The following is a 25,764-nucleotide window of genomic DNA, read 5'->3' as shown; positions in this document are numbered from 1 at the left end:
TCGCACAAACTAAGATACGCTCGCTTTTGCCGGTTCTTGGTTGATTCGAAAAAATGTTGATTCGCAAAACAGGGGATGGAAACAGTTATGTTCGAATTAAGTCTGATGTAGCGCACCTCTCTCCATGGTGATATCCACACTCCGGGTTGGGAAGGCGGTAATGCATTTACAAGATGGTTGCCAACCGCCAGAAAACGTAGAAGAAGAATGCGAGACTTGTTTTGTTTCCGGTTCTGCGGAAAACTCGTGCAAGTTTGTAGTTTTCACCAAAGTCCTTACATTTAATGGAAACACACAGGATTCGTAGTTTTCACCAAAGTCCTTACATTTAATGGAAACACACAGGATTCGAATTTCTTTTAATGTGCATTTCCCAATGATTTGAATCACTTTTGGATGGAAACATAGCTAATGTCCGCACACCAAGAAGCTCCAATAGACTGAGTATTTATTTCAGCATGATGTTTCGAGCCAAAGGGCTCTTCCTCAGATGCTTACAATAGGATTACGATACCATACAATGCTGCCACACCAAAATATCGCGATGCGTTGCTGTATCGATTTTTTCCACCCCTAATTGTTAGTCACATTTTTCATGACAACAGCTCCCTAAATAAAAGCTAATAAATAACATTTATTATAAATAATATTCTTTAGGAGAATAAATCTTTAGGAAACTTGCCTCATTATAACAATGGCATTTTCATTGAGTAAATGCAATGGCTTAACACACTAATAACTTTAATATTAAGTTTAACCGACCTGTATTTCTGGTGCCTACTAGCAAGGGTAGCAACGTTTAATTGACTTGTCAACTAATTGCGAATGTAAGTGTTTGTGCAATTTTGGAACCCATCGGCTTTCGGTCTAGCGATGGCCTCCAGGGGCAACGGCCAATCCTTCAAGAGTCGCGGTGTAGCCAGTGGATATCCAGATAATGATATCCAGGCCAAGACTTCTTCTACTGTGCACCATTCATTGTTTACAGTCTGATTAGCAACTTCAGACACAAGAATGGACTTGACGTTGAGAGAAGACATCTACGACCAGTTCAGTAAAGCTAATATAAAGCTAAATAGTCGTCAGACGGTTGCTGATGGGCTCCTAGATGCGTTCCTCCTCTTTTGCTCTCCACATGGACTGTTTACCTTCACGCAACCAAAGCCTGCTCAAATGTGATACAGCAATACTACTCGGACAACAGACTAGAAACAGTAACCAGAACACTTCCGATACTAAAGTCTTGTCCCGTTGCAGATATCTGTTTACTGAGATTAGTGTTTGTCCTGCTTGAGGGCCCTCACCGTGCATTCCAGCTTGGGACAATAGGGTGTGTCCCCCATGATGTCATCCTCAGGTGGTGTGATGCGTAGGAAGTCCAGGTGATCTGGGCGTGGGACACGAGAAAGAGGCTCCTGAGGGTCATCGCCATCCAGCATCCAAATGTCATCCTGACGCAAGAGGGAATCCTCTATACAAAAACAAACAAACACACCACCACAGGGTAATTAGCACTCTGTGTTGAGCAAGGGAGCATAGCATGGAAACACACAGCAGAATAATAAGTGTGATCATTGCTGATGAGGCTGAATGAGCAGCACTGACTGAAGCTGTGTAACCTGCACAGGGAACAAGAGTGGGACCAGTTAGCAAGCAGGCATCAGGATCTTTTAGCATCAAGCAAGAGAGACCAATGTTTTGCTGCAGGCTTCAGGGCACACGGCTATTTTTATCAGCGCTTAGCCAGCTCTGTTCCCATCGTCGACACCAGCAGAAAGCTCGAATGATCCAATAAGGAAAAATGGCTGCAGAGCACTGGCCTCAAAAAAAAAAAAAAAAAAGATCCTAGGCTAGCATTGATTTGCATTCAAGACATAACCACTGTAAGAGCCACAGTCTTGCTCAGCACTACCACTGTGCTACAATGATGTCAGCTGCATGGGTGTGTGGAGTCTGTGTGAGCGTTTGCCATCCAAAGGCCCCTACGGAGTGACAATACAGCACTTAACCTTAATTTAGATTGGGAAAGACTGCCCTCTCCTGACCAGGCAGTCACACAGAGAGTGGTGTGTGAGCTGTGATGATAAGCACTGCTTAGAAAACAGAGTACATTTTAAAATTTAAATATAATCTCTCCCTCTGTGGTGTCTTTGCTGCAGTGTGCTGGAGTTTGGATCCATTCTGTGCATTTCAGAGCACCTGGCCTTTAATATTTACTGCTCAGTGACACACTGCAGACACAGCCCCAACCTGCAGAACCGTCCCAATGCGCTACGCCCCGCACAAGTCACATGATATTAACTTCAGGAACCAGGCCAGCCTCACACAGAAGGCACTCAGGGCGCAGGAGCAGCAATGCAATTTCACATTCTTCTCACGCGCACAAAAACATGATATATCTTGCCTTGATGCAAGTATTTACTGCCTCAAAAGAGTCAGACATGCAAGAAAAATGGTGGAAAAGTGCGACTTGGAAGATATAGCGCAGTGAGGTGAAAGAATGAGTAAGAAGAAAAGGAAGTAGTGGGGGAGGGGGGCTGATCTTGAAGCTTGTTGACCTCAATTTCCTCCAGCTGTAAGACAACGCCTTGACCCGCTTGGGCAGAATTATAAGCTGCAAACTGAGAAAAATCAGATTGCTTACTGTTCGATATGCTGCTAACATATCCAATAACTTCCCTTTGTGATGTATCCTTGAAGAGGACGTACAGTATTACTGTACTGCCGCACAGCAGCCTCAGAAGTCCCCTTGTATAGCTCCCCCAGTGTTGTGAGTCTCAGCCAAGTGCTTTAAATTCAGTTATGAGCCCACACACACAGAACTAACTGGGGGGGCTTCATTAAAAAATGGAGGCATTGAAATTCAGCTTCAGTACTCCACCACAATCAGTCATTATGAGACAGCAGCAATGCCTGCAGTCCCTCCAGTTATCTAGGACTTGGACAGCGGGGGAAAAAAGGATTAGATTAATAACTTTTCATTATGATAATGCTGCGCTGCATGGCCCTGCAGTGGGAACTGCTGACTGTAAGTTGGGAGACTTCCAAATGCAGAGTTAAGCCCGGACCAGGCCAAGGAAGGAAACAAGTGATCAGAAACAGCTCTCCCCACAATTCTAACTTAACTATTAATTAAATGAAACAGGTAAACAATGAACACCTTCTGAAATATGTTTGCTATGTTCCTTTGTGACTCCCAAAACATAACTTAAACAGTCTTGATGTTGTGCATGTCTGCCAATCAGTCACCTAAGTGTAAGGTGGCCCACACTGCCCCCATCTGGACAGGCAGAAAACAATGCATGCATCTCTCCCTGTAGTCACACACACTGCAGTGAAGCTCTACTGTCACTTACAGGAATAAGGCAAAGTGAAGCAATGCGCAACACTGGAATGTAATGACAGTAAACAGATATGGAGAAGCAACTCTTAGATGCATTAGGATATGAAGGCACCACACTCTTACACACACACAGACACACACATGCAGGGCTTAAGTTCACTGTCCCTGGGGACAACTGTGAGTTTGTTGCTATTTAATCTCCCCCCTGCTGCTCTAAAAGCTGAGACTGAGCCACAGTGTCCATATCTAAGGGGACACAGGGTGCAGATGGGATTGGGTCTGTCATACAGGCAACAGCATACCACTGAATACACCTCAGCAAAGACACTTTAATAGACATGTACATACATACAGGTGTTTGCTTGTAGCAGACCTGCAGGTGTGGACTGACAGTGCAGTAATTTGACAGTGAAAATCACAGCTTGTGTGTGAGCCGCTGTCAGACGGCGTGGGTGTTTCCGTGCTACCGTGAGCATTGTGATTTTAACAATAAAGTATCTGTATTCGGCGCGGCTCAAAGGCCATCTCGTGTCTGATCCTGACAGGTGGGTGTTGTCAGGGGTGATGAATCCACCTCTCACTCTGTCGGCTGGTCATCACTCATCCGGTGGTCGGAGGAAGCTTAGCAGAGGCTGTTACTGAACACAACAGAGCAGACATGAAATCACTAGAAGTGAAAGCACCAATGAGTGATTTCTTTGATATCAATAAGCGACTACTGCAAACGAGAAAAAGGAGGAACATCGATATGCATATCTATAAACGGAGCTTTTCCAAATTAACACGCCTCTCACGCTACAGATTTTCGTTCTTATTAGAGAAACAGCTTTGCCCACTCTGCCCTATTTTATCCGCTAAAAATCTATAACCTCATCATTCAAAGTAAAAGAACTGGGCCATGTGGCATGCTGAGTGCATCTGGCAGCCTCCACCCCCCTCCATCACTCTCAGCCAGCAAGAAGGATCATAGACTTTTATATAAACCATGAAAAATGCAGGATTTATAAATCACCCTGTTTCTTTTGCGCCCGTCACAGCAGGCTCGTCGGCCGTGCACGGCTGTCAGGCTGGCTGATTGACTGACTGGTCTGGCCGTCGGTGCTAAGGTCCATGTGAGGGGTAGCCACAAGTGGAAACTCCAGGATGAGTGCTGCATAGCTCTGAGGGCCAGAGCAGCAATGTAGCATGACACGATGCTCACACAGACATCATTACTCATTTGAAATGCGGTTCTGGAGGCTGATGGGATACACAGAACTGAGGAAGAAGGAAGGGTGCCTTCATTGGGCCTGGCAGGGCATTGACTGGGAGACAGGAAATTTGGTTATGTGCGCTCCAGTCCGCTGCATGTTTAAAATAGTGGGACATTACGGAGAAGCCTCTCCTGCATGAGACAGAGCATAGCTAACATTTGCCGAGGTGGTAGCGTAGCAGTCATTTATTAAAGAAAACAAGTTACACATCATATGAGAAAGACCTTTGTGCCCTGTTTCTCTGCAGAGCAACACTGTGAGACAGACTGGGAGAGAAGCTCTCTTAGCCTGTTTTGGCAGAATCCACTTCATTATCCGAATAGAGCTGGCTGTTGTCTTCACTGGGTGGAACAATGCTGCATGGCAGTGCACTTTGTGGTGAATGACAGCTAGCAGGGAGAGTGGGATGCGATGATCAGTTTCATATGACCTTGCAGGAACGTATTGTGTAATCTGATTATGGTGTTGCCTGCCATATGTTAGACAATAAAATAAGTAGGGGACGGAGGGAGGGACGGGGGGATAAAAAAGACACAGACAGCGACACTAATGGCTGATTGTTTTAAAGCAGCTATAATCAATACTCTTATAACGATAGTGGCTCAGTGTAATGTGAAAAAGGCTGCTTTTAGTGAAGAACCCACAGATACTCTCTGAAGGGCTTTAAAGCGTCTTTTAGCAAATTGTTTTGGTTTTCTGGCCCACAGCTTTACTGTTTTGGTTCAGTCTCACCGCTCTCTGCATCATTTCTAGCCGCAGGCAAATATAAAAGCTCTTAAAACCCACTGTAGACTACCTGCTCAGCACTTAGCAGCACACAGATAAAGCTAGTGGTCATCTGCTCCAGGAATGGTACTGAAAATGTTCCCCACACTGCCACATAAAGCTACATGCTAACAGCAGGGACACTTGTAATCTTGGTTGCCGATGTTATTTTTCTCCCTGTCGTCAGATCAGACTCCGGCTCAAGTATGATCTGATGGTTAAAAGTCACACTATTCTCTGTTACTGTTTACTTGCTGCAGTAAATTGGTGCAGAAATGATGCCTAATACCTGAAAATGGGTTACATCTTAGTGCTCCTGGTTCCCTCATCTCAAAAGCCAGTGGGTTTTTGGTTAGATGCCTGAATTAAGGTCTGTGATTAACACAAGTTTAAGAGACTTTAGTGGTTTGTTCTCCACCATAAATTAGGTCAGTAAATACTCCACTTGTGAACGTGTAAGCTTTTAGGTGTTTAAAAAGGTGGTTGCTAACAAGAGGCTAAATTAGACCACAGAATGTCATCACGCATTTACAGCCCTGCTGTGGGGGCAAAGTTTCGCCTTTTCTGCTTCAAACATCATAAAGTGACGCTCATTCGTGAACATTATCTTGCACAAAATGTCTAAGCATCATAAACTTTTGTTTGCCACAGAGCTCATTCTCTGCAATAATTCAAAACCTAATGGAAAAATCCCAGTGGAGGGCACCAGGGTGAGCCAAGATGCATGGCTTTTCGCACCTGAATCATGTGTCTCCAGCTGCTCTGTAGCATGCTCGCTAGTCACCTTAGAGGTTGTGTCAGTACAACCAGAGATATCACTGTAAGCAGAATTCAACACATCTCTTCCTACAGGGCAAAACAAGGCATGGTCACACAACATTTCGTCCAACTCAGCATAAAATGGATAAGTTAGAGAGCTTTTAACACACTGTCACCAAAACAACCACCTGCACCAATGACGCAGTCCTCGCATCAGGACGCATCAGTGTTTACACTACAAAAAATACGTGGTCAAGTGGTTCCCAGACCATCTCAGCAAGTGGTTTGAGTGATGGGATCACAATGTGTCTTAGTGGTCGTTTAGACTTGTATTCAGTGCTGTCCACTTGTGATTGTATCACCCAAATGTCACGTTAATACCAGGTCTAAACATGCACTATGACACAGCAGAGACACTGAGAAACAGAAGACCTGAACATGCTGACCAATCAGAGCAGACTGGGCTTTTTATGGGAGAGTAACTTAAAGACACAGGCGCTAAATGGAGCGTTACAGACAAAGAGCGAATGCAGGTGATCCAGCACAGACAGTTTGAAAAAAAATAAAGTGTTTTTTGAGCATTAAAACATGTAAATGTGTTTTAGTAGAAACATTAAACACAAGTATGAACTTGAAAATGAGCATTCAAGGTCCTCTTTAAGTTTCTTGTGCTGCTTTAAAATGCTAAAAAGCTGTTACGTATAATAAAACAAGCAACATACAGTACAGAGAAACTAACAGATGCTGTTCAAACGCACATATAACAACCACACGCACATCTTTCGCAAATGCACAGGGTTTCCTGTTCCACACACTGCAGTGCTCGAGCATTAGCACATGAAGCAAACAAGAGAATTTATTACTTTTAAATTGCCATTCCCGTCTGCATAATCGCACTCATTAATAAGCACGGAGCTTCAATAAGAGAGCACAGATTAAAGAGCCCCGATCATAATTAGTTGGACATTTGCAAACCATGAAGGGCCAGCCTTCACACTGACCCACTTAGCCCTGCTGGCCGGACCCTGTGATGTTCGTTTATCTGTGTTAACATCTGAAGTGTATTCAATTATCGAGCAGCACAAGGCCGAGCTGGTAAACAGCTAAGATGCAGCAAAAAGACAGAGGGATCTTTTTCGAGATAGGAGGTTTAAGCCTTCAGTGTGAGGAGTTTGCAGCATGAAGCATTTTGCTGACATGAAGTCGGCAACAATGGAGGTGTATCATGCTCTGTCAGAGTCTCACACACACAGGTTACGGGTTATAAAATCATGGAGTGAGATGAGGACTTTGATATTTGCCAAGACCCATGCTCAGGAAATTAAAAAACAGTGCTCATATCACTTTTTTTTTTACACTTGTGAGAACATAGAATTTAATAAAAAAGGGGTGTGGTCTGACGCCACACGTGTGGGTTATGTGTGTGCATAAATGCTAATAGTAGCATTTGTGTGAGAATACCCAGGTGAAGACACACAAGGACAGCATCATTTCAGTGGGCATTGATCCATATCATCTCCACATGAGTAAAGCCCCATCCACCAGTTAGCTTAGCTCTGCACAGCTCAGCTCTCCTCCTCCCTCCGCCTGCTGCTGAGCTGAGCATCGCAGGCTGTATCGTTTGAGCTAGTGCTGGCCTGTGATGTAACAGCTCCAATACTCTGGAGCTTCCTTAAAAATGCAGCATAGCTCTTGAATTAAGGGTCAAACTGTCTACACTGACAGAAAAACATACAACAGTTATCCACGGTCTCTATTAGTAAATTACATAATCAATGTAAGGCCATCTGTTTGCAGCTGCTGCTGCAGCAGAGTAAAGCAAAGATTGTGTCACACTGACTGAAAGGGATGATGAGCCACGTTACAGAGGGAACTAATGCAATAATGCTAAGGCCTCCTGTGTTTAAAACTGTTAAACACAAGTAGAAGATACAGTGGTCCATATTACGGAAAGAGTCAATGAGTTCTGCAAACAAGGAAACTCTAATCCCTTTCTGTGTAACCCCTGTGCCCGCTGGGTCCCTGATCCTTTGTCAGTTTCCTGTGAACTAGAGAGGATGTGGGTTTATGGGCGGGACAGAGGATCCCTCAAAGTCCAAATTGGCAATGCTTCAGTTAACACCGCGCTCACGAGAACCCCGGTCAGGTCGAACCCCGTGTCAACTTTGAGCCTTTGATCTGAGACACTCCCACTAATCTCTGCCTTCCCGGCGGCGCTGAGAGAGTTAAAATGGATCATCAGCGAGAGCATTCTCAGGCCCTGCTTGCCCCTTGTTCAACTCTGCTGGGTAGTTTTTAATTTGTGGTCACACGTCTTAGCCAGGACAGGAGACTAACAGGACTAGCAGAGACATTTTGGAAAGCAGTGCTAATTTATTAGGCTTACCAGTTTGTTAGATAATGGACAAAGTGACAGTCAAACTTCCTTTGTCAGGTAAAATGCTGCAGAGTAATTGTTGCAGCATTTCAATAACAACCTCAAACACACACACTCACACACTTGACTCTCTCTCAAGGCATCCTTTTCTTGTTCTGTTCTTTGAAATCCAGCAGCAGCAAAGCCAGATGAAGGGCACATTCTGACAAACGCTTCATTCCACTAAGATGATAAAAGCTCTTGTGTCGACATTCACATCAAGGCAGGGAGTCTGAACATGAATCAGTGCGGTGTGATTTCTAATGGCTCACCTGTTGTTGTGGAGTTGCTGGAGGAGTTCCACTTGCAGTTGCTGGGCCGCCTGCTGAGGTTCAGATCCAGACGGGTGACGGTGCGCTTGTTGCCGTTCTTGTCAATGACCTCGGTGAAGAGTTTGGGCTCGTCCGTGTTGCTGGAGCTGTCTCGTTCGTGGTCTACGTCCTTATCTGAGAGCAGAACAATGCGGTGGTTGAGCTGCGGGCTTGCCTGCTTGGAGGACAGAGGGGACAGGACCGGGGACATGCTCTGGAGACTGTTGGAGGCAGGGAAGGATGTGTTGAAGACCCCGGCAAGAGATGGGGAAGAGGGGCTCTTTGTGTGGGATTTGCCTGGGGGGTTAGGTTGGGTGGTATGGGATAGGGGCAAGCGTAGTCCCTCAGAAAGCCTGTTACCTGTCTTTTCTTTATTGACTCCCAGCAGGTGGTCTCTGTTTGGTCCTCTCCACTCTCTGTATTGCTGCTGGCAGCTGCTAGTCCCTGGATGCAACCCTGGGCTTGTATGGCTGACATGTTGCACCCTCCCTTCCACATCCTGCACTTTGGCCACCACCCTCACCCCTTTGTGACTCTGGTTGAGTTCACCATACTTGACCGTTGACGAATTGTCAAATAATGTCTCACCCAAGGAATCCGACCTCTTCAGTGGTCGAAGGTTGCTCCCGCTTTCCCGTCTGGTCAGACCCTCCATCAGGTTGCAGTATGACGAGTCATAACCCAGCTCACCGTCATACTCTGAGAAGTCACTGCAGAAATCCATGTCAGGGTCATACGTCCGGTTGTCCTCCATGAAGTCCCAACCCTCACGAGAGATCTGGAAGGGTTCCTCCATGGGCAGGATGGGGTTACTGACTGCGCTGACAAAAGAGCCAGTGGCTGGGCTGTCAGTAAGATGGCCTGAGGCTGGAGCACCTGGGATCTGCTGCGTTACTGAGGCTGAAGATGTGGAACCAGGATGCTGAACAGATGTAACCTTCTCCTTCATCTTGCTGTGCAGGAACTCCTCAGCACTGTCAAACTTCTTGCCCTCCAGCTTCTTCAGCTTCTTGCTCTTAGCCGTCTTCTGCTCTGGAGACACTGTGAGAGAAATGTTGTTGCTGCTGCTGAGAACCTGACCCCCGAGGTGAACCTCCTGACCCTCCATGTAATCCTGGAGTTTCCCATCCTGGTTACCCATCCTGACTTTGACGGCACAATCCCTGCACAGCGATAAGAGATCAGCCAGGAACTGGTGGTGCTCCGCCGCCAGCCAGCAGAGCTCTGCAACTGCCTCCTTTGTTGCCTGCTGGGAGATGAGGAGTTTGCCCGAGGAGCACGAAGACTGGCCCCTTTGTTCGGACGCCGCGAGATCCTCCTTTCCCCGGTCATGGTCATTACCGGCCCTTCCTGAATGAGGGGTGCGGCTCTTGTATTTGAAGCTCGGGGCCCGCCTCTTGGGGAAATACAGGCTGATGTTGCTCAGCTCACGGATGGGTGCATACAGGAGCAACACGGTGTGTGTGCCCTCCATGATGGGTGCCATGGTAATCACTCAAGCGCTCTGGAAGTGGTTGGCCCCCAGGCGGAGTGAGTGGGCTCGGATTGTAGAGGAGGGTCTGTGGCTATTCATCACCTGGCCTGTCCAGATACTGTCAGAGAGAAAGACGCACACAGCTGTAAATCTGCAGACATGTCCAATAACATGTTAATCCTACTAGTGACTTTAATGCACTTCTGATGCCAGTTAAAACTTTACATAAAATACAATCTTTACATTTTCAACATAGACATTCTCTCACAGTTTGGGTGCTACTGCAGAGCTAGTTTGCTCCTTTCCCAACAATGGGCCCTCCATATTTCACTGTCAAACCAATTTGCTAATTAAAAACTAAATAAGATCCAACACTGCAGACATTAAACAAGACAATGACTCTATTATACCTCCTTAACCCCATCCTATCTTCATCCCCCCCTTCGGCATTGTTGTATGAGTACATGAAACATCTCTAAACCGCATTTCATCAACATTTCACAAGCCGCTGCCGCATAAAACCTGAGAGTGTCACACAAGGTGACGACACATGCAGAGGCCAATGCTCCGGCAGCCGTTTGAGACGTTTACAAGCAAAACAGGCGCACATTTTTCACATGTGCTTCAATGGATCCCCTCAACATTTGGCAACCTCTCTGAACTGTTTACATCATAACATAATCCCGTGGGTTACTGTCACCTTGCAACAAGCCCGAGTGCAGTTGTCAGTGTTAAGATGGCAGCCCTATTTACACTCTCCTGCAGGCTTTACAGTTGCCAGCTGCAACTAACATCCAAAAATATGCACTTGCATTTACTGTCAATTAATATTTAATGCACAAAACTCCGCATTAGCATCACAACAGCGTCAGGTCAATGTCATATATTGAATTAGAAGCTGAAAGTACGTTATAGTAAACTGCACCTGCAGCAGGTGAAAGCACAGCAGCACTTTGTCAAATATAAACAGTTACTTACCCGAATCAGTGGCATGGCAAATAATTCTTCACATCTCTTGCACTGCAGCCAGCCACTGCTCACCGCTGCTTCACAGGGCTTGTCTGCTGTGATTGACACGAGTTTGGTCCAATAGATAAACTCAGCGCCGGCTCACTGCTGCCTGATTGGTTTCTCAGTGTTTATCACAGCCCACAGTTTGAGTCAGTGCAGCTGCAGCTTGCAGGTAGGCCATGTGATCGATTTAAGTCTGTGCAGCGAGGAGAGTGGGGGCGAAGTTTAGCCGACATTAATTTAATTTAACAGTCGAAACAGTTTCCAGTGTTTCCCTGGCTTACATTAGTGTTTTGCTGCATTCTCAGAGCGATAAGTGTGTGTGAAAGTACCTGCTGTTTAGAGGCCCGAGGTGGTGCCATTTCTTACGAAACAGAGACACCTAGAGGTCAAAGTGTGCATCACTATTATACCACTGTTCTGTTTAATTTTAGAACATCTATCTATCTGTATACGGGGGTTGGTGTGTCCCATCCTTAAACTACCAGAGGGCTGGGAGTTTGAGGGTTCTGCGCAGTATCCTAGGACTGCACTGTTATAGACAGAGACCTCAGATGTTGTACCTGGAATCTGCTCTTTACTGGCACCACTTACTTCTTCCTGTTGCCTTTACTCTCCACATCTTTTACCCAGATATTCCTGATGTTGCTGTCGCTTGGGTTTGCTACATCTATCACCACTGCTTTCTTCTGTTTTTTGTTGAAAGACCAATTTTCTGGTTGGTTAGCCATCACCAGGGTGTCAGTCTGGATCTGGAAGTCCCACAGGATCTTAGCTTGGTCATTCTCAACCATTTAAGGAGGTGTCTTCCGTTCTGACCTTGGGACTTCCAGCCTATACTCTGTGCAGATGTAACATATTAGGAGGAATACTTCCACATTGTTATGATGGACCTAAAGAATTAAATTTTATCTTTACACATAATAATCATTCTGTTATCATTTAATGCACTTTATTTATTTATTGGGGGACATGTGTAAGTGTAACAGACTCAGAGTAATGTGCAGCAGTTACTGTAAGTGGAGAGTCTGCTGTGTTGGTGTAAATTAAAGATCAGTCAGAGTAGCCTGTTGATTACCCACGGTCCAGAAGCCAAGAAAGCAGGATTACACTGTCATAAGTTGACTGAAATACTTTAGATGAACTTTACAGGGGGTACAGAAATATAAATACTATCACAAGCCTGATTCAGGGGTGTAAATATAGACAGTGCAGGCAGTGCGGTTGCACTGGGGCCTGTGAGGTGGGGGGCCCATAAAGGAAGTGGGCCCTTAGAAGTGATTGCCACCTTGACAATATGCCTGACTCTTATTGAATTAGAACAGTGCCATTTGCTATATATGCCCTTATAAAAGGCAAACCCATCTCTGTCATGTTTATTATTTCTTTTGGGGTAAAACAGTCAATAGCTTCTATAACAAAGTATATGCTTATTCTATAAGTATAAATCAACTATTCTGTAACTATAAATCAACAATTACATTTATGAAGTTAATAATTTCTTTGATATTTTTGTTATATACATATATAATTAAGATAGGGAGATTTACCTGAAAAGAAGTGGGTATGGCTGAGTAAAGAGAAGGGAAGGATCAAGTGCCTCAAAAAAAGAGACTTAAATGAGGGAAGCAAACATCCACTATCAGGAGGGCAGGTGTTATGTCACATCTTAGACACTAGAGGGCGGCATCGCATTAATATAGGGCACTAAACCAGGTTGTGTTTATTTAAGGTAGTTGTGGAGATGGGAGGGCGTCATTAGGGCTCAGCTGAGGGTCAACTTTGATTTTAACAATGAGTAACCAAAGACCAGATCACTGGATTTCCTCTGTTCACTCCATATAAGAAAAAAGAAAAATACCCTACATTGCATTCATTAATATTTCATTGCAGTTAATCTCATTTAATGTTAAATAATTGAACGGCTGCTATTCATCCAATCATAATGTTTTAAATAGTTTAGCATGTGCGATTAAATGTCAGTTTTGCAGGGTGGGATGTGCTCTGCAGCTCTTTGGGTCTCACCTCTCACCACTTTTTGAGATTTTCTATAATGTGAATATATAAATAACAACAATATTCAATAGCTACATCATGGCAAACAGTGTGCTAATTATGTTGTAGGGCAAAAAATGTAATTTGTAGTTGCAGAAATTGGATTTGTGTTGATATTGGAGGATGTTTGGATGTTTCCCCACGTCAGCAGTGTTAATAACATTAAGTGTGTATAAATATATGGCAACTAATGCTGAGATATACACACTATAGTTGTACTTATAGTGTATGGTGGCCTATGGATATTTTGTCCCCACACAGCAGAGGCATGTGTGTAGTGCTGACCATGGTGCTGATCAGGACCAGGACTGCAAACAGCAGCTCCCATGAATTTCCTGCATCCTGTCGATTTACTTTTCACACATTACCGTGTTTTCAGTGAATCCACCGCTCGGAGATAGGGCGGGAAAACAAAAAGCTGTCGAGTTTTCTGTTAGCTACTGTTTATTTCACCGTATTTAACGCCTTTATGTTTGAATATTCGCGCTTCCACGCTCGTATTAATAAGGTCTGCCGGTGACGTCGAAGATAAAGACCCCGCTGCTGTCTCTCGGCTACACGACTTGGCTTCACCCTGTTTCCCCGCCACACCGTCCCCAGTTGCTCCAGCCCACCGATGCTGCTGCTGACACACACTCCTCCTCCGGGCGGTGAGCACAGGGGCTTGAGTGACACATGCTGCGGTAGTCTCCCCCGCTGTATGGCCGTGGATTAGCTATATATGCTAATATCGATAGGAGAGAGGAGCCAGCGGAGGCTTCCCGAGTCTGAACAGGCTCCTTTGCAGCCATGGCTGAAGGTGGAGAAGGAGAGGATGAAATCCAGTTCCTCAGGACTGTGAGTACATTTCCTGCCGCTTGCACTTGAAGCGCCGCTCCGGTGCCTGTGGAAATATGTGTGGCTCCTTTTTTTACGGTCTACTTTGCGTGTGGGGTTTATTACTGTCGATTGCCTATCACTTACCTCCCAGATGTTGTTGTATCCTATAGCCTTAGATAACCCTCTGCCTTCTTGCAGATGTTACAGGCGGTGATAGTGCTCCATTGTTTTGCGCATCGCTCACTGACAGCTATTGTCTCTTCTGCAGTCCCTGTCTCCAGAAGTTGACAGCACTAATGTCCCATGTCAAACTTATACATGCACCTTGCCTCACCATAGTCATGATCGTCTAGTATTTGACAGGCTGGCAGCATAAACACTGTGATTTAACTTTAAGCCTTTAAATAAAAGGCTTGCTTTTGTAGCATCTCTTTGAGCAAAAATGTTCTGACCCAGTGTGCATGCTGTATTATAATATATTCACAGCCTGGCAGTGTAGGCTGCCTGTCCAGACAGTCACCCCAGGGCTCCTGTGCAGCAGCAAAGGTCCATGCAAATGAACCGAGGACAACATTTAGTCATAAACACAGTGCTGCTGCACCGGAGCCAGGTTACTAATGCTGCCTTACTTGTTGGACATAAAGCAAGAGCAGACAGACTGTATTATGCACTCATAAAAAAGACCCTATTATTTAGCACTAAACAGGCTCTGTTTGCTCTTCTTGGCTCTCTTTTCATGTATTAAAAGTGCATTTCTTAAGCTGAAAATGAGTTTAAGATTGGAAAATGCCTGGCAGTGCTTGTAGAAAGAGGAACGCTTTTCACTGCTGACAAAGATAGATGGTGGTATGATCTGCTCATGTATGGTAAAATGCATTGAGAAGCGTATCATGTCTGAAAATACACACTCGTCTAGGACAGATGAAGGAGCAGTGCGCTGGAGGTCTTCCAGAAAGACCCCGAGACAGTAGGAGGTATTTGGTTGCACATATCACTGGCGCTGCTGCTTGTGGTTTCCCTTTATTAAGTTGCTCACAGATGCACAACTGGGGTGTTTGTGTTTTTGTGTAAATTATAGTCATTTTTTGATTGGAACTCCTTATTAATGTCCAAGTTTCAAGACACATTTACAAGGAGATGTCTCTTAGTAATCAGCCATATTTTACCCAACAAATAACAGTGTCAACATGTCAACAGAGATGCAAACACACTACCTTTAGGTATGTGATGGATTCTTCTTATTTTGGCACTGAGATGCTTACCCACCCCCAGGAATGGCAGCGATCTTTAAAACGTCCTTTCCTGTCACTCAGAAAAAGCTGATACCTCCTCCTCATTTGTCCCGCAGTCCCCCCAACCTTTCAACCACAGCACATAGAGGTCACCACATCAGCATGGCTGCCACTCCAAAAAAGCGCTGACATTTCAGCACCACTTCTCCTCCTTTCTGGGCCTGAACTTAAATGCCAAACCAATTCACAATCAGGATTTTTGTTTTTTCAGTTTCAGAACAAGCATCATGAGACTTGTGGATCTAATCGTTTGCTCGCTTGGCTGTTTCTGGTCCCATTTGTCGGATTCGCAGGGAGCATTTTCCCCCAGATGTAACCCGGGGAGAAGAATTGGGATGTCATTGACTAAAGGAAACTGCTGTTGCTTTAAAAAAGGGCTTAGCAGCAGCTTGTTGCATCCCTCCACACAGGGAAGCAACTGACAGGCTGGATGGTGTTGGGATGGGGGCGCAGTGAGGGAGCTTGGTGTTCATGAGTGTAAAAGCGTATGTGTGTGTGTGTGTGTGCGTGCGTGTGTGTGTTGAATGCAAATGCGGAGCTGTAGCTGTGTGGTGCAGTCAGGCTGCACCAGACGTGCCACAGCAGAGCACAGTGCAGAAATTATTCATCAGTCCCAGCAAGGCACAGCTGAACTGCTCAGTGTAGAGGAACAGATACACACACGAGTATGTCCATGCACACACATATAGACACTCATTTCTCTGCAATACATGACTAAACCCAGTCCTGCAGAAACAAATGCTCAAATGGATGCACATATGTCTGTTCAAAAACATACACGCATGCATACGCGCTGACTCTAAACTTGCTTTTACATCGGCGACACTAAGTGGCGGACTGTCTGTGAGGATATGTAAAGGCTGTATATATCTTGCCGGCATCCAAATGTTGCTTGTTATTGGAGTCAAGGAGCTTGATAAAGCAGTTCACAAACTGCCTTTTCTCCAACAGCACAAAGTAATTTCCCTGGAGTGGTAGCAGAAATTACCCCTGCCGGACTGCTGCCTATAAAGCCAACTCAGTGGGAGGAAAGGAAGAGAGGGAAAGAGCGAGGGTATCTCAGCCATGGGTAATTTGATGTTACAGGAAGAGGAACAGTGCTGATTGTGAGCCAGGAGAGTCGGAGCAAAGCTTCCCCCAAACTGCTGTTTAATGTCAGAGGGGGCAAAGGGTCCACGCCGACACTTTAATAAGGCCGCATATTCTACAGGAACTTTGTCCGTCCTGTTTGGAAATTGGATATGTCCTCAGATGCATAAACTCAAGCAGCACTGGCTTCATTATAAGCACTATAGTGAATAAAATATCAGCTTATGGTTACATAGCTCAGGCTGCTCATTATGTAAGAGTAGTTTTCTAAATGAATTGCTTGCCTACTGTGCGTTGTTTCATTAGAGCAGACGGAGAGATGAGGAAGAGGAGGGGATGTAAGGAAACTTTTGTTCTTGTTTCACTCAGCTTTTTTTGTGTGTTTTAACTTGTGTAACCATCCTGACAGACAGCCACTTATTAGTAAAACCCCAAAACTCAAAAATCTGGACTGCAACCTGACTCCCCAGATAACTACCAGCTCATTTTCAACGTGTCCTTCCTGTCAAAAGTACTGGAAACAGTCAAAATGATCAAATCTCACTTTGCCCCCAATGACTTACAAGCCTTTTCAGTCTGGTTTCCACTCAAACATAGCTCTGAGACTGCTTTGATCAAAGTTTAAATGATTTATTGTAATCCTCAGATTTTGGTTTCATCAGCACGCTCATCCTTCTTTACCTCAGAGCTGTTTGTGACACCATTAATCATTCCACACTCAGCACATGCCTCAAATCCACCCTCGGTATTAATGGTACTGCCCTCTCCTGCTACCTCTCCAACAGGCATCAGTTAATCTCAAATAAATCGACCATAGTTCCTGTTATCCTGTTACCCATGGTGTCCCTCAGGGTTCAGTACTTGGTCCCCTTCTCTTCTGCCTGTACATGCTACCACTTGGACAGATCTTCCCCTGCCATGGCTTCCCATTTCACTTTTATGCCGATGATACTAAACTCTAGATCTCCTGCAAGACCATCACTGCTGCCACTCACTCCACCGTCCTCCCACCTCCATAATGGACATTAAAATATGGATGCAAAGAAACTTTCTTAAACTCAACTGCAATTTGTCAGAAATCTTAATCACTGGCCTAGTATGCCTTACTTACTATGGATGGCTCCATAGTCAACCCCTCAACCCAAATCTGCAAAATTGGAGTCATCTTTGACCCCCACCCTCACTTCCTTCCACATGTTGACCACATCAGCAAAACCGCCTTCCTCCACCTCCACAACATTGACCCTCACTGTCACTTACTGCTGCAGAAACATTCATGCATCTGTAACATCCAGACTTGACTACTGCAACGGTGTCCTCTATAGCATCATAAACAAAGTCCTTAATAAACTCCTGAACATACAAAACTCTGCTGCACGCCTACTTACCAGTACCCACTCAAGTGACCACATCACCCCAGTCCGCCATGACCTCCACTAGCTCCCGCTTAATCACAAGATAAACTTCAAGATTCTACTCACCACCTACAAAGCTCTCAACAACCCGACTCCCCCCTAGCTCTCCGACCTACTCTAACAGCTTCCTGTGAATCTCCAGGACCAAGCGCCGAACCTGGGAAGACGGCACGTTTTCAGTCACCACCCCCTGTCTGTGGAACTCAGTACCAAAGCACATTAAAAATGCTCCCACATTGTCATCATTCAGAAAGATCCTCAAAACCCACCTCTTCAGACTTGCCTTCCCCAGCTTACCTTCCATGTTTTTATTCCCCTGGCAACACCGTTTTATTCTAAATCTTTTTGTTCATTTTACACTTCATCTCTTCCAGTCTTTATTTGCTGTTATGCAACAGTATGTAAAGCATCTTTGAGAACTCAAAAATGCTATATAGGTCTATTGTATTATTATGAAAAATACAGCATACAGTATGAGCATTTATGCACAGGCACCGTTGCACAGCTTCTCTGTTGCAAGGATCCCTGCTGGCGTATATCAGATTTTGGTGATCCATTAGCAGTTTGAGTGGGAGTAGGGACTTTGAAAAGGCCAGACTAGGGCTGTGACTAATGCACTGTGGCAGCACTTGGCTTGTTTATGTGAGGGCACCGGTCTCACTTTGCATCCAGGCGACGACTGACGATGCGGCAAAACAGAAGTAATGCAACGAGCCAAACTGGCAGACCAAAACATTAACCACGTCAGAGGAAAAAAAAAAAAAAGGCTGTAAGGCAGTTAAGTGTTAATTTTGGCATCACTACATGCCCCTGACATCAGTGCCAGAGCTTTCTGCTTCCTCACACACTTATGTCTCTGTGAATTCCCTGCTGGGTGTCACTTTCTTGTTATTTTGTTGCTGTTGCTCTCTTTTGCCTTTCTTTTCTTGCGTATTTTTTACTTCTTTTCACTTGATTATCATTATATCCATTGTGATGTATTGTGGCTTTGCATGACATGTACTGTGTGTATGCTGTGTTGTATCTTTCGTGAAGGATGTTACCTCCAGTGTGATGTGAGAGATCCTGTGAGGGTGGAGGCTGCATTTAACAGCTCCATGCTGGCCCAGAGGCAACTAAAGGTGCCCTTGATCTGCAGTGTGCAGTCAGAGACATACACTATTCTTACCATTAAACTCTACAGCAGTGTCTTTAGTTAGGCCAAAGCACGAGTTTTCCAGGTTATTGCCTGACCTTTCATCATATGCCTAAAAAAATTCTCCAAGTTTGTCCTACATCTAAGCTGATACTTGTATGATTTTAGCGCTACAAGTATGCCCGGCTTGCTTCATATTCGGCTCCTCCTGTTACTCTGTCACTTGCCCCGTGTATAATTACTAGAGATCACCATGAAATTATTCCCACTGATGGGAATTCAGTTCAGCACATCATCGCATTCTACTTGACACTAAGGAGGGGAGCTTTAATGTTATTATGATGAGGTCTGCTGTCATTTCATGGTTGAATTAAAAAAGTAATAGCTCAGTTTCATTAGCCACCGAAAGGCTTTTTGAGCATAATGGTGCAGATTTCAGCGCAGAGATTCACTTCGACATAACTTTGTGAAGAAGTGATCTCATGAAGCCAAGAAAACATCCTCTTTTCATGCAGATTGTCACAGGGAATATTGTCTTACATGGTGTTTTTGCCATATGTTTTCCCCAGCTGTTACTGTATCTATTCTGAGATGAGCTGCACGAGATTGCTTGATTTTCTATATTTCAATGTAATTTATTTATTCCTGCTCAAGTGTGAAATCGAATTGATACATAGTGGTTCCTGGACGAGTTGCCTTAAAACTTCTCAGAATGCAAAGTTATACCATGTATAAGGCATGGTATTGATCAAATACGTTCTCTTTTCTGCACTGCACACATATATACTTCCATATCCTCGCCGTGGTATTGATTTCCCACATATCTCCCATTAACATCGCCTGAGACTCATTGAAAAAACTCAACTCGCAGAAAAGTAAGTTGGTGTAAGGTTCAGTGTGGAAGTGTTGTTCAGCAGAGGGCTGTTTCTCTGTGTTGCGTGATGAAGATGGACAGATAAGATAGGCCTGTGATGTAGAGGGAATTAAGCCAGCAGGCCTGCCCAGAGACAACCCAGTGTAAAGCTGCTGTAATGAGCTATTGATCGCGCCACCAAATGAAGAAATTTCCTCAGTAATGTCAGTGGCATGCAGTAAGCAGGCCTGATTGATCTGGTGTTTCAGAGTATGAATATTTAATGAGGCAGTGTAGGAAGCTTTCTTCCAAAGAAGACCCTGCTGTTCTTTTCTCTTTGTTTGTAGACCTCCAACATGTCTGCTGTTTATGTTTGAAACTATATAATCAGAGGGTGGCAAGCCTTGATGTGACAACGCTGACTAATGTGGACTCAAAATACATTAAGTGATTATCTAAATTGTTTTTGAACACATATATTAGTCCTTTGACCCATACAACATTTCCATAAATTACTACGTAAATAAGCAAATCATGAGCAAAGAACTAAAGACAAATTCTTTCAGAGGTGTGAGTTTTAATACGTACCTGTAGACTAGTGCTTGTTCTCAGATCTCAGTCTAGATTGTTTTGGTGTGAGTTGCTGAGTGTTGGAGATATCGGCCAGAAAGATGTCTGCCTTCTCTTGAATATAACTGAAGTAGATGGCACTTAGATTGTGGTGCTCATGTGCCAAAAACAAATAAAGAAGAATTGAAAAACTCAACAGCAATGCCTTTTTCCAGATATCATGACCCAGTTATTCAAGATCCAGAGACCTTGTAATGAGCAGTTTCACTATTTTCTTTCTATCGAACTACACCGGCCAACTACACCATCACGCAGAAGGAAGTGTGCATCAGTTCATGGACGAGAGGCTCGTGCTTTTGACAGCACAAGATGAAAACATTAATGGGGCCAACCTTGGCTGTGCTGTAACGTTAGTAGATAGTGGATTGTGGAGGACCTGTGTAGTGATACGGTCGACTGACACCTCTACAGCCAGTAGTGTTGGGCAGTAACGAGTTATGTAACGTCCAATTACTAATGAAATTTCAGTAATAATATTACAATTACTCTAAAACCAAACAGCTCGTTACAGCGTTACTTTGTTATCACATCACTACTGACTTGAAATACAAGTCACTTTATTGGACTCATTACGCACGCACGTCAAACAGCAGCAAGCTAGTTGGAAAAGCTTATCTTAGCAGCTGGAAATATTCCCATTACTTTGATTTTGTCAATATGACAAGATGACAAAATGACAAAATGACAAGAACACTATTGCTGCAGGTAGTTGCATTGCAAAAAACACCTCCCAAACCCCTGGTCTGAAACACCTCGGCTACTACGACCAACAATACAACGTGAAGCTCCAGGAAATACACCCCACCAAAGGTGAGCCCTCCTCGGTCGTGGAGGTCAGCTGTAGCCCTACACTGGCTAAACAAGCAAAACTGGATTTTAATAGTGGACAGCTGCAGCTACAAAGAAGTGATGAAGCTTGTGGTTGGATATGGATGGAATGTTGCTCCATGCACTCATGGAGCAACATTCCATCCACTGTCTCTCCGTCTTTCAGGCACCTTTCGGAAGGACTTGACTTTATCTCTTACACTATAGTGTGTGTTTATCTAGTTTGAACCTGAGTGAAAACAATAACAGGATTTACAGAAGTTAATTATATGAACAGTTCATGTCTTCCTGCGTGTAATCAGAGATAAAACACAGACACATTTATTTTATGTACATCTGTGTGTAACAAACTTCAACATCTCGTCAAAACTCTTTTAAGTTTAATGATTACATCATAACATTTGCTTAAAGAAAGGCGTCCTGACAAGTGAATGGACTCACATACTTTGCCTGTTCAAATAAGTTGTGTTGTTTCTTAGTACATTCAAATAAATAACACCTATTGGATTCCCTTTTGTGTGTAACAACCTAATTGTTATTCACACCGGGGACAAAATACCTATTGTTCCCGAACCAATTCTTCCCTGGCACAGTTCACTTTATTCAGAGGCAAAATGATTTTTCTCCCTTATCTTTACAAATAGCGCTGATGTCGATGAGTCATAGCCCTTTTGGTTCTCGGTAACTTTCCTTGTGCTTCGGCCACCTCCTGATAGCCACGGATGGCTGCTCTGGACCAACAACAATGCAGTGTAATTAATCCTGCAGGCTCCACTGACAGCATACAGAAAACATGCAAACATAACATTGTTGCACACCACTCCTGTTACTTTAAAACACTGCTGCTCATTTTGTGGGTAATAAAGGATATATTAGCCACTTGCTTTGGTCTGTGAAACTCATATTACCCAAATTAATGTCTGAAACATATGTTGAGCACAATATCTACTTAATAGTTAGCTTTATGTATCCTGCAGCACATTAGCACAACCATTGTGTGATTCAGAGCTCTGGTGTTGTTCTCCATTTGCCATCCTGTTTAATTTTAACACAAAAATACCATAAGGCTATGTGTGCACTTGCCACATAGGCTTCACCACCACCAGCCACTGTTAGCCTGTTGTTAGCTGCTGCCTCCTCCATAGCCAGCAGGGCCGTCTCTGCATCTCTGCTTCCCTTTGCCATCGCTTCTTGGCAGTTAATGTTGGCTCACACATACGAGGCTGTATTTCTGAATATGCTGCACTCCAAAAGGCTGTGGCTATCCATTAGTCACTGGTAGTAGAAAATATGTGCCCTCCACAAATTTTACTGGTGTGTTGCTTTCTCACCTTTCCCTCTAAAATTATTTCTGTCTTTTTTTTTGTTGTCTCAAAGAGTGCAAGTGCATTCATAAAACTTAGCGCTGCCTGGGCTGTTGTTTTAGATGTAGTTTCAAAATACTGCATGGTTTACTTGCGTGATGTCACGTCCTTTGATCAGTTTACCTCTCATATTTGTTCAATATTGTTTGGAGCTAGTTAGCATTGGAAGCATAAAGCTAGCATCTGTCTAAATGTAAAAAATTATGCAACATCTTAATAACTGAGCTTTAGAGGTGCTTGCTGTCTCCTCCAGTGGGTTGCTGACTGGACGTTGTAGCGTGGTGTTCCAAAGGCATAATGCATTATATAATTTCTAGATTTGGGCCACATACTTAATGCCCAGCACAGCCTGAGTTCAGTTAACCAGTACTCAGGCGTACCTCTTTCTACAGCTATCAGCTCATGCTTGGCCCAAATGAAATGAAGTCCTTAAAAGGTCTTTAAATGTCTTAAATTCAATGTTGCAACAGTAACAGTAACCTTAAAAGTCATTAAATAGTCTCAAATTTGCCTCTTAAATTTAAGTTTACATTTCTAATGTTACAAATCTTGAAAAACTATGCTGTCATTTTACTTCATACATGCACTTACCTGTTGGCAAAATGTAGATCAACGTATTTCACTCTAATAACCATATTCTGAACGCAACACCTACCTCTGCATAAGACCATATTTTACTCGCCTGCAATGCTTACCTGCGATAGTTAAATAAGTAAAACTGATTTGTCCAAAAATCTGTCCTAAATTTGGTTAAAAGGTGTCTTGAGTGGGTCTTACATAGCATTAAATTTAACTGTCTGATACCTGTAGACACCCTGTACTAGCTGGGATACAGCTAAAATTACAACATGTCAATTTACTGTACACTAAAATGAACTGTCATGACCTTTGCCATCTCTGAAAATGTCAACAGACATGTCACAACTCATTAACTCGAAGCTTTCAGAACATTTCTTCTCCTGAAATCATCTAAACACTACAGGGGGACGTTCACATGGACTATTCTCATGAACACGTAAAACACAACCCCATTTGAAGGCAGCATTTGTGCTAAGCTAAGCTAACTGCCTGCTGTCTCTGCAGATACTTCAACAGACAGATATGATACTGGTATGGATCTTCTCGTCTACCTCTCGGCAAGAAAGCAAATACCGTAAAAATTCAATTAGTAGCCCGGGCTATTGTTTGCTTAAATCACTGAACTCAACAGTCTTACATTAGGGACAGGTGTCGATATGGGACAGGCCTTTAATTCCTTTTACACAAAAATGTTGCTCAGCAAAGATGGGAAATTTGATTACTTGTTTATCTGAACCAGATGTTTATTACTTGTATAATAATTATTCTTTGAACTGGCCTATCAGGATTTCCCAGGAGTTCTGCACTTGAATTTCTCATGAAGTATGAAATGCCCTGGCCAGAAAGAACTTTGTTCTTGTTCTTGCCGACTCGAGAAAAAGAACAGATTTCTCTGTTCTTGCGGAGTATGTACAGGGCTTTACTGTATGACACTTGTTTCATGGCACCAGAGGATATACCGTTGTCATACCGACACAACGCCACTTTATCCTGTTAAAACAATAATTCATAATTTGAATCAATTTTTATGAGAACCACTTTTGATTCTTTTGATCAGTGGACACTTAGGGACTAAAGGAATATAAATAACTTGCCGGGTCATTGAGAAATGGACACATATTCTCACGTTATAGGTTTTTGTTATGCAGGTAAATCTGAATTGCTTATGGCCTTCTCTGGTGCTCATGGCTTCACTAAAACGAACCAAGCTAACGATGTGTAGCATCTTCCATATTGTCAAAAGTTTTAACATTTACATTTGTGTGCATGATCTAAACAGCTAGCTAACGTTAGCTCACGTGGGTAGTTAACAATCTGGTTTTATACCAACTGCTTGGCAGCCAGACCAGGCCTCTAATTGAGACAGGCCTTAATTTGTCAAAATGTGTAGCTACACCCAGCTAGTAAAAGGGACTGGGCATTTAATTGAAGTTTTATGGTAAGCATATTTCCCAAAATATTGTAAGGTTTCTTTAAGTATATTTAAACCAGGAATGCGTTAAGTATGGCAGAAGTGCAATAAGAAGAAAACGCAGATGCTACATGTAGGACGGCTTTGCTTAAAGTACTTTCTCTTAATCAAGGGGGAAGAAATACAGTAGGCTTGCTTCTTTTAGTGAGTCTTCCCAGTGTTGTCAGGCTTTCTCGGTTTTATCTTCTTCTTTTTTTTTTCTCAATCATTTGATGATGAGTTGCTACACAGTGTGATTTGCTGCACCGCATCAATTATATCCTCCTCCAAGATGTCACTGTTTGCTCCCATTTTACCTGAAACTAAACCAAAGAATCACCTCTTCGATTCTAATTAGCTGCAGAGGTGGCACCAAATCCATCCAGCGAGAAAAAGTTTGGCTCATTTAAAACTTTCTGACGGATAAAACAGATTAAAATCGGAATCTGGAGCCTTGACCAAACAGCGCTTTCCGTGAAGATGTGTTCTAATTACTCATGTGGTAGAGCGGACACAGTTATATAGTTATGTGCACATTAGAAACAGTATGGTATCAGCTCACTTCTTGAGAACATACCTTATTTAAGTGACAGTAAATATTGTTCAGCTGATACATGTTAGGATTTCCCTACATTTACATCCGACAGCCCTGTTACCACAGAAACAGTGTCAGTGTTTCAAACATTTTACCATGGATAAAAATCATTAAAACACTCACTACTTTTGGACGTGCTTGTGAATCACTCTCCTCCCACATAAAGCAGTTCTGGTATCTGCCGTAATTATGTCCAATGTTCTGTCTCCCCACTGTGCCCCTAATAGGCCATTTAGAGGAGTGTTTACTGCTGCAATCTGCTGCTGTTGAGGCTCACTTTGTCAGAGAAAGTTGAGTGTCTTCCTCTGAGTTTAAGGAGTTTTTAAGC

General features: G+C 43.7%; 2 protein-coding genes across 2 annotated transcripts in view; one reads left to right on the top strand and one right to left on the bottom strand.

Annotated features, from left to right (window-relative positions):
* Positions 1 to 1,274: 1,274 nt before the first annotated feature.
* On the bottom strand, positions 1,275 to 10,333 carry LOC126401195 (uncharacterized). Its single transcript, XM_050062313.1, has 2 exons — positions 8,809 to 10,333; positions 1,275 to 1,471 (listed from the first exon to the last, which is right to left on the bottom strand). Exons 1-2 carry the CDS (start codon positions 10,331 to 10,333, stop codon positions 1,275 to 1,277), a joined length of 1,722 nt encoding a protein of 573 aa, XP_049918270.1.
* A 3,759-nt stretch (positions 10,334 to 14,092) lies between these two features.
* The window catches only part of LOC126400896 (ryanodine receptor 3-like), a 158,647-nt gene continuing 146,975 nt past the window's right edge, over positions 14,093 to 25,764 (top strand). Inside the window, exon 1 of the mRNA XM_050061888.1 lies at positions 14,093 to 14,224. Coding sequence (XP_049917845.1) covers positions 14,177 to 14,224 — 48 coding nt within the window. The 5' untranslated portion in view covers positions 14,093 to 14,176. The remainder of the gene's footprint in view (positions 14,225 to 25,764) is intronic.

Source organism: Epinephelus moara, chromosome 14, assembly GCF_006386435.1.
Source record: "Epinephelus moara isolate mb chromosome 14, YSFRI_EMoa_1.0, whole genome shotgun sequence".
Lineage (NCBI taxonomy): Eukaryota > Metazoa > Chordata > Actinopteri > Perciformes > Serranidae > Epinephelus > Epinephelus moara.
This window is presented reverse-complemented; position numbering and strand designations above follow the sequence as displayed.